The sequence below is a fragment of the Merops nubicus genome, unplaced genomic scaffold (genome assembly GCF_000691845.1).
Source record: "Merops nubicus isolate BGI_N331 unplaced genomic scaffold, ASM69184v1 scaffold5417, whole genome shotgun sequence".
NCBI lineage: Eukaryota > Metazoa > Chordata > Aves > Coraciiformes > Meropidae > Merops > Merops nubicus.
This window is the reverse complement of record NW_008620853.1, coordinates 29,065-38,815: the sequence shown is the minus strand read 5'-3', so window position 1 is coordinate 38,815 and position 9,751 is coordinate 29,065. Positions and strand designations below refer to the sequence as shown.

Below are 9,751 nucleotides of genomic sequence, written 5' to 3'. Positions count from 1 at the left end.
AGGAAAGTCCTTCCTGTGTGATGAAATACACAAGTTAGCAAAACAGGATGTAGTACAGAGAGCACACGTGCATCCTTACTTCAATTGTTATAGCATTAGCCCTTCCTAGCTGGATTACTCTTTGGAGTGAAGCTGCATTTGTTTTTTTAAAGCAAGCACGCTCTGCTCACAACTCTGCAAAGCATGCAAAGACCATTGGGTACAAAAGTGAATACAACTTGGGGAACACCACACTGTCATGTAGTAAAGAACACAGTAAACTGCTAAGCCTATTGCATAAAGACTATTTTCTACTTGAAAAGGGTTACAGTCAGGGTGGCCAGACAAAGCCTAAGATACAAATTACACTGTCTTCTATGCACCTGATGGCTGGATCATTCCAAAATGTGGAGAACAAGGTTGAAGACACCTTATCTCCCATCCCATTTGATACCACACTTCACGAGTTAGTAAGAGCAGTTCTGGAGTTCTGAGATTCAGAAACAAACGATCAAGTCCTCCTCTCCCCTCTGCTCCACCCTGCACAAAGGAAGACATAGAAGGAAACATTCATTTCATAATGTCAGTGTTTATTTACATGAGAGAAGGTTTACACAAGTTGAAAAGTTTTCTCAACAGGAACCCAATGATTACTGCATTTGCTTCTCTTCAAAAAAGGGACAACTTTAAAATTCGGTGATGCAGCTTCAGAACACTTTGATGATCACTTGGGAAAAAAGTGCCAGGAATCAACTAAAACAAACAAACAAAAAATACAAATCAAGAATTACATGAGTTCCATACAACTACCCAGAGACGAACAACTGAAAAAGCAACAATCTCCCCTCCAGTAACAGTACTTCTGGGTGAGCTCCACCCCCAGCCTATGTAAAGCATGGCCTCAAAATAACATCTGTTCACTTTTAACAGTTTGGCTGAAACAATCCTGCAACAAGTTACAACACTGATGTGACCATCCCTGGAAAAAATCAAAGATCAGGCAGAGTATGTTCAGTTGTCTGTCAGAGGTCTGAGATGTAATACTTCAGTAAATAAATGCTGTTTATTTGCATGCCATATATGGGCAAATAGAATGCAACTTGCTTTCCCATGATATGGGCTACACAGATGTTACTTTGCAAGCTATCTGGAACTTGACTCACGACTATGTTTCTCTTAGTGTTTCTGTAACTCACTCCATCTCAAAGCGCACGTATGTCTATACTTTCTGCCAGAAGAATTTTTTTTTTTAATAGTTAGAAATGAAAATGTAGGATGTGTTCGTATTTCTTGATGAAAAACACATGTTCTGTTAACAGGAAAAACAGTCACAACAGTGAAAGAAAGCATTTTGTCTTTAGAACTTACACTGGAAAATGAAGTATGGTTATGTCACTTTTAGGAAAAGGGGCTATTTGATCAGTTAGCTAGTGTGAGGAATGACAAACACTAAGGCAAAGCGACCTTTCTTCTTAAAAACGGTAAATGTCATGGATTTGCTTTCCATGATCAGTGACAGAAAAATTTAGTCTTCTCATCTTTTTATGTGGACTACATTCTCACTCATACTCAAACATAACGTTCTGCCACAAGCCATCCACTAATTTCTGCCCATGTTCTATTTAACAGAGGACATGCATTACAGTCTGACCGAATGTAAATATTATCACCCTCATGTGCACAAAGCCACCTTTTTTCAACACAACTGTTTTTAATGTCAATTTTTAAAGCAAACAAAGAAACAGCATGGCATTTGGGGAAAAACTTACCTTCTGGGGAAACGGAGTCTCCGTGCACAGGCACTGGTGCCTAAAAAAAAAAAAAAAACGACCAACCAAAATGAAAAAACAAATCAACATATCAGCGTTTTAGCTAGTCTCACAGGTAGCACTCAAACTCAAAGCAATTTTACTGCTGAAGTCAAGAGATACTAATAAAAGCAGGACTTTATATTGTCCCCAAAGGACAATGTTTTACCTTACAGACTTTCCCTTTTTTTCCCCCTTGTAATTACTATATACATTTCTTGGTTGCTCATAAATTATAAAACACACCCACTAGTAATGACTGACAGATTAACATTTTACTTCACGAAAAGGGGATTTTCCTACTGTTTTGTCTTTGAGGATAAAAAGATTTTCTGTTTGCATACTGAAGAGTAGAAATGCCTTTCCAAATACATTACCATACATGATTCGGCATAAAGGTACACAGGTGGGTATACAGACACACACTATTTACATTACATATATGGAAACATTTGTAATTAAATTATTTTACAACCACATTTTGACAGAGTAGGATTCAGTTCTGTGGGGAGTGACAAATCTTTTCAGAACATAGGCCTGAGTCCATTTCAAAGCAGGACACACAACTGCAGTGTTACACAGCATGTCCTGTCCTGTTCCTTAGACGACAAAATTAAAGCCAATTTTAACACCAGCTGGAAGCAACCTGCCTCACGATGAGGACACTAGTTACTTGCACAGCAACTCCACTGCCCTTCCATCAGCTCCTTGCAAACATCTACACAAGTTTTCCAGCTCACATAACTGATAGGAAAGAAGCAGAGAGCGGCCCAGCCCAAAGAATCCTGCCACGGTCACTCACAGACACAAATCAAGTGCAAATTCCACGTATGTGGATGTTGGCCTTTGTCATGACACAAGCCCACTCCAACTACACTTAACCAAGAAGACAATTCCTGGAGGATAACCTCCTGCCACTACTTAACGGCACATGAAGACATTAATAAAAACTCTGCAGCACCCTGCAGGCAGGTGAACTGGCCCAAACGCCACACAGATGGGCTCAGCATAGTGCAGCACTCGGACTGAGCTGTGCTGCTGTGAAACTCCCTCAGGAGCCAGCCTGCCTGCCTCCGAGCAGGCATGGGGCTTGATCCACTGGAAAAAAAAAATCCAAAAAGGCCAAGAGAAGTCAAAGCCTGTGAGGAGGGAAGTGAAAAAACAGTATTCTTTTTGCCATTTGACCCAGAGACTGCACTGCAGTGGTTATGCACCTGGTCTGAAAGGATGTGCCAGTATGATAAATGTAATCCAGGTCTTAGAATCAATCATAGTTTGGGTTGGAAGGGTCCTTTAAAGGTCACCTAGTCCAACACCTTTGCAATGAGTAGCCACATCCTCAACTCTATCAGGTTGCTCAGAGCCCAGTCCAACCTGACCTTAAATGCTTTCAGGGATGTGGCACATCTACACCTCTCTGGTCAACCTGTTTAGGTGTTTCACCACCCTCATCATAAAAAACTTCTTCCTTATAACAAGTCTAATTTTACCCTCTTTTAGTTTAAAACCATTACCCCTTGTCCTGTAGCAACTGGCCCTGCTAAAAAGTTTCTCCTCATCTTTCTTATAAGCCCCTTCCCAGTACTGAAAGGCCACAACAAGGTCTCCCCAAAGCTTTCTCTTCTCCAGGCTGAACAATGCAAACACTCTCAGCCTTTCTTTGTAGCAGAGGTGTTCCAGCCTTCTGATCATTTCTGTGGCCCTCATCTGGACCAGCTCCAACAGGTCCATGTCTTTTCTACACTTGAGGGCTCCAGAGCTGGACACCGCACCACAGGTGGGATCTCACCAGAGAAAAGTAAAGGGGCAGAATCATTGCCAGCTCATGCTTAGTTTTTCATTCACCAATACCCCCAATTCCTTCTCTGCAGAGCTGCTCTCAATCCCTTCATCCTCCAGCCTGTTGCCCTGACCCAGGTGCAGGACCTTGTACCTGGCGTTGCTGAGATTTATGAGGTTCACATGAGCCCACTTCTCAAGCTTCTCCAGGGCCCTCTGGATGGCATCCCTTCCCTCCAGTGTGTTGACCACACCACTCAGCTTGGTGTTATCTGCAAACTTGCTAAGCATGCACTGAATCCCACTCTATATATCACTGATGAAGATACTAACGAGTACTGGTCCCAGTACAGACCCCTGAGGGGCACCACTCTTCACTGATCTCTATCTGGACATTGAACTGTTGACTACTACTCTCTGGATGTGACCATCCAACTAATTCCTCCATCCACTGAATAGTCTACCCATCAAATCTGTATCTCTCCAGTTCAGACAGAAGGATGTTGTGGGGGACCATGTCAAAGGTCTTACAGATGTCCACACAGTTGACATCCATAGCTATTCCCTCATTCACTGATAATAGTCATTCCATCACAGAAGGCCACTAGGTTGGTCAGGCAGGACTTGCCATTGGTAAAGCCATGCTGGCTGTCTCAAACCACTTCCCTGTCCTCCATGTGCCTTAGTATAGCTTCTTGGAGGATCTGTTCCATGATCTTCCCAGGCACAGAGGCGAGGCTGACAGGTTGGTAGTTCCCAGTGTCCTCCTTTCTACCCTTGTTAAAAATGGGTGCAATGTTTCCCTTTTTCCAGCCACCAGGGACTTTACCTGACTGCCAGGACTTTTCAAACATGGAGAGTGGCTTGGCAACTACACCAGCCAACTCCCTCAGGACTCTGGGGTGCATCTCATCGGCTCCTATACACTTACATACATTCAGGTTTCTCAGACAGTCACGAACCTGATCTTACACTTCTCTTACACTGGGAGGGACTTCACTCCCTCAAGTTCATGCTTAATGTCCATCTGCTCAAGAGGTGTGGGAAGAAAGCTTGCCAGTGAAGACTGAATTAAGGAAGTTGTTGAGTCCTTCATCCTTCTCTTCAGCCATTGTTACCAGTTTGCCAGTTGTGCTCATCGTAACGGGGGGATGACAACACATGCTTTCTTTGACCTACCTTTTTCTGGCTCACATACTTGTAGAAGCCCTTCTTATCATTCTTTGCATCCCTTGCCAAGTTCAGCTCCAGTTGTGCCTTGGCCTTCCTGACCCTGTCCCTATAAAACTAGGCAACATCCCTATACTCTTCCTAGGATACCTGAGCCTGCTTCCAGCTTCCTGCATTTCCCTCTTGCCCTTTCATTTTGACCAGCAGGTCTGACTCATTCATGTCAGTTTCTTGCCTTTCTTGACTGACTTCTTACAAATGGAGATCGAGAGCTCTTGTGCTCTATGGAAAACATCTTTCAGGCCTTAACACCAGACCATCCCCTCTCCTTCCAGTAAAACCAAAGCTTTATCTTACAAGGCAATGAGAAACCAGTGGTCACCATGTATTAGGAGGTGCCTGCCACTTCTGTGATAATTGCTTAGAAAGTTTGAGATAAGGGTTCCGCACCTTCCCACCAGGAACAGATCAAACCCTCATCCTATAGAACCAGGAATCTCTTCATCACACAACCTTTTCATTTGGAATACAGGTTAAATAAATAAATAAATAACCTAACACCCAACCAACACCCGCCCCAAACAAACTAAGATCAAAAACCCCACCAATCTTTTGTTTCACAGCTGGCCACTGAACAGAAATTTGGGACTTAGTAGAATCAGAAATGGAAATGTCCTTCACAGAAAACATGTATGGAGAAAGAGAGTTCAGACTTTCCTGCTTAGATCTGAATTACTTGAAATACATTAGTAAGTATACAGATTCAAATTTTGCTGGAGAATTTTTGCATTACTAGGAAAAGCCAAATATTTTCCTCCGTAAGATACCATTCTGCATTTTATAAAAAAGAGACCTCATCTAGCAAAGCTTTCCTAGTTCACTCTCGAGTATTATAAGGGAAGAATTATGTGGTAAATCTGAGAAACACTCTCTACGAACTATATATAGACTGTCCTGGAGATTTTCCAATTTGCAAAGCCCTCAGCAGCTTCTTCACAGACCAAGTAGTTTCCAGAATTAATGTTAAACAAAGGTTTGGCTGTCCTGGTCAGTTTTACAGATGGCAACACTTAAAAGCCTGAAATAAACAGTACCTCTTAGCACTAACACATCCAGCTACAAAGCTCTATTTCTCCTGAGTTTAGTTTTCAACATATACTAAACACTGGAGCTGAGAAAGAGATGGAACAATTTTCAAAGGCTAGAGAACACTAGAAATTTTCACCACCTAGGGTTTGTAGTTGCAGGGGGCTGGTGTAATTTCTTCTGGTTCAAATATTCAGTATGTGTTCCCATATGCAAAGATTATTCCCCATCTCTTTGGAATTGACTGAATAGAGCAACTTCATCGGCTGTAGAATTGTTCCTAATTTGCCACCAGTACAGGTGACAGCACACGTGCCCACCACCTAGAAACTGAGTGGAGTGGAAATTTCCCAACACAGACAAGCCATTCTAGCCCCATATCTGTAAAATAATGAAAAGTCAAATAATAGCATGATAAATCCTAATGAAATCAACGGGACTATCTTGGGAATTACCCAGTCAAAATCTGTATGACATACTGACTAGTACACAATTCATCATTAGGTAAGGATCTGTTTGTTTTCCATTTCATCCTTAGTTATAGTTCTCTTGTTTATCATAGAAGTGAGTTTGTAACAACAGCAAGTGTTGCTTTTGGGGTTTTTGTGGGGTTTTCAGGTTTTTGATTGTTTGTTTGGGTTTTCTGAGGGTTTTTTTTTGAGAATCTAATATACTCAATTTAAGGCAATTATCACCCACTCAAAAATTCTGTAACTGGAGTCTGACCAAGGAAACAGCTCTGCAGGGAACCAGCTCTCACTGCATAAGTAGCTCAGAAATTCTGTAGTAGCTGAAATATGTTTCTCACTGTACTTGCATACAAAATCTCTATCTCAGCTTCCATTCTTCTGCTTCTACCCAGAAGTTAATAGATGGACATGAGTTAGAAGAAAAACATATCTGCTTCTAGTTTAAAAAAGAAAAAAACAAAACCAGAAAACTAAAACCACACGAATGAAAAAACCCCAGACAGACAGACACAGGCCACTTTCATTTAAAATTACCACAGGCATTAAAATTCTGCAGCCAACACTCACGTACTTTCACTTCAGTTTGAAAGAGATGAATGCCTGACAACCAAAGTGGGCAGTATAGTGTACTAGACAAAAAAATACCTGCTTAAAATATGCAAGTCAACCTCTCTGCTTATATTCAGAGTTTGAGGATCCACTATTTATACTTCAAGAGCATTTAAATTTTTTTAGTTATTATCAATTGGAAGTTGCATGCAGGATGAACAGTATTTGAAAGAGTACTGGATTTCTCTGTCTGAAAAGTACCCAGAGACAGCACCCTACAAAGACACAAACATATTGAGACTGAACTGAAACACAATGATACAAAGGAGTATGTGATCACAGCTTCACAAAACCAGTATCACTTAGAGAAAATGATGTGAGGCACAAAAAACCCAGGAAGTGATAATACTTGATAAGAAGGCAAGTGTTTATAATAAAAAAGGCATGAAAGTGTGATACAAGGTACCCATTTTATGAACTGGTTTTACTAAACCTTCCCCTCAATAATAAATAATTTTTTTTCCCCTTTTTAAGAGATAAGAGACGCTGCTGTTTTTTAAAATAACAGACGCTGCTGATTTAAACAGGTAATTATTTCCCCTCCATGCTTTAAAGTACAACGGCACAGAACACAAAAGGAAATATTCTTTTGCAGGTTTGTCACTGTCCAAATATGTTTGAACGTGAAATTTTAGTTGTGTTTAAACACTCGCTAGAAGTTATCGTAAATTTGAAAGTATAGAGGTAAATACTTGCTTATAGCTGTGACTGACATGTCTAAAAATGTATTTGTATTCAAAAAAGTTTTCCTTTCATTTAAAAGTTACAGTCCCATTAATTAACGTTCACTAGTGCAACCATAAAGGTACTTTTAAAGAAGTGCTGAAAACAAGAAACTTGAATAGGAAAAAAAGTCAGGTTTGACACTTTTTTATGACTTAAAACTTTCTTTGCAACCAACAGCCTTATTTTCTTGCGACAAAACACCACTCGGGACAACACATCCTCACCAGAAATCCTGTGTGAACGTTAGCTGCTCGGGCAATGGATGGTGTCTCCTTTGATACCTGAACTTGTACAATTACTATGGCTACTGAGGCAAGGCACTGGCACTCTGACACTCACGGCATCATGAGCACAATCATGGCTTACATTTAAAAAAAAAAAGTAAAAAGATTCAAAAAAGTAATACTTGAGGGTACTTTTCTCCATGTCATTTCTGGTAACTTTGTCTAATTTTTCTTCCATTTTTAAAATGGAAGAAACTCACTCCCACTATCATTTGCACATGAAAGCATCAGACCTGCAGGATATTTTTCTTGCCTGAATGGGAAACCTGTATGTTTTAATTTTATGTTAATTTTCAGAATATGACAGGCATTCTTTAAGAAAAATACAAAAAAGCATCCCCCTTCCTACAGCAATGCATTTAATTATGCAAGCAGACAAACAAAGGATCCCTTTAGTGATTAGGGACTACAGTCAGCTAGTCAATGAGTTCTAACACTGGGTGGTAACTCATGGCAACAGGGGACACAGAGAAGACAGCAGGCTAGATACAAATAGCAGTCCATCTTGCTATTCAGCAGCAGACGGAACAGTACTGTAGTGGGAGAGAAAAAAAAAAATAATACAAAAACAACTCACACCAGAACAGCAATGAACCTGCCAGAAAGCACAACTAGACCACTGCTAGGAAAGGTTTAAATTATAACGCTCACTTCTTCCCTGCAACCTTGGTGCTCTTCCTTTTATTTTATGCCTTAAATTTTTGTTTAAGGACCATTTCAGTTTAGGTAATTTATTTCAGTTTTGGAGCCCTGAATCATCTTTTCCTATTAATAAAAAAAGAGTGTTGGGAAAAAAAAAGTAATCATTATCCTTACCGACTGCACAATTGATCGAGCATCCTCCTCACTGCAACAAAATGGGCTGCCAGTCACCAGCACATTTGTGCTGAAAAAGAAAAACATATGTTAGCGACCAGTGGAAACAAGACACGCAATTCGGCACCTATGGAAAAAACCCACCTTTGTATACAGAGCTCAGAAACGCCTATCTGTGAGAAATGAGGAAGTCAAAACCACGAAGTAACCAGTAATGCTGGAAGGGAACAGGGGTGTGGAGGGGTGCTCTTTGTGTCTTTGGATTTGAGGGGGCTTAGGCTGTACAGTCTGTATTAACACAAGCACTGCTCACAGTGCTTCTGGCAGCAAAGTTGGGTACAGTTCAGAGGATCACGGTTAAGAAACAAAATCCTCCAAAATGTCAGCAGAGATAATCTGGGACTTCCTGAGGGAGCTAAGGAACACCTAGATGGCTAGCACAGATGGTGTGAACATCCTCCTATCTACTGTGCCCTGAAGGATGGCCAGATTCCGTAGCAGGCCACCCTGGGTTTGCAGTAACCTGCCTGCAGTATCTAACAAGGAGGAGGAAAAACCAGTCAAAATTACACTCCTACGTAAAAGCAGCCGATAGCTGTACTGCTGCCAGAGTGCAGACAAACTCTGGGCCCACATACTGTGCAGAGACGTTCCCCTGTTGAATACATATCGGTCTGCACCAGAAGTAGCTTTAGTCATGAGTTTTTAAGGTCCTACACAGTAAATGGCAAAAAGTTCAATTCCTCAAAGCAGGCCTGCAATTTCAATTATTTTTTAATTTCATCAACATAAAGCTCAAAGTGCCTCTGAAACAATCAAGACCAAAATCTGAGTATTATCCAACAGTACTCTTGTCATGCTAAAGTAGAACCACCAACCTGTTCAACTGCTAAGGTGTTCAGTTAGCTCCAAAAAGGAGAGAAAGCCATATTTTCCCAGTAAAGCAGAAGATGACTGACTATGAGTACAGCTCCCCCCACAGCCTTTGCCTTCTGGTTTAGCTAATGCCAATCTACAGCCCTTG

General features: G+C 41.0%; 1 protein-coding gene across 1 annotated transcript in view; it reads right to left on the bottom strand.

Annotated features, from left to right (window-relative positions):
• Window positions 1-556: 556 nt before the first annotated feature.
• Window positions 557-9,751, bottom strand: part of LOC103776704 (inorganic pyrophosphatase 2, mitochondrial-like) — a gene marked incomplete at its 5' end in the record, with an annotated part of 36,523 nt that continues 27,328 nt past the window's right edge. The window contains 3 exons of the mRNA XM_008944226.1: window positions 557-732; window positions 1,749-1,788; window positions 8,728-8,797. Of these exons, the coding sequence (XP_008942474.1) occupies window positions 704-732; window positions 1,749-1,788; window positions 8,728-8,797 (139 nt within the window). The remainder of the gene's footprint in view (window positions 733-1,748; window positions 1,789-8,727; window positions 8,798-9,751) is intronic.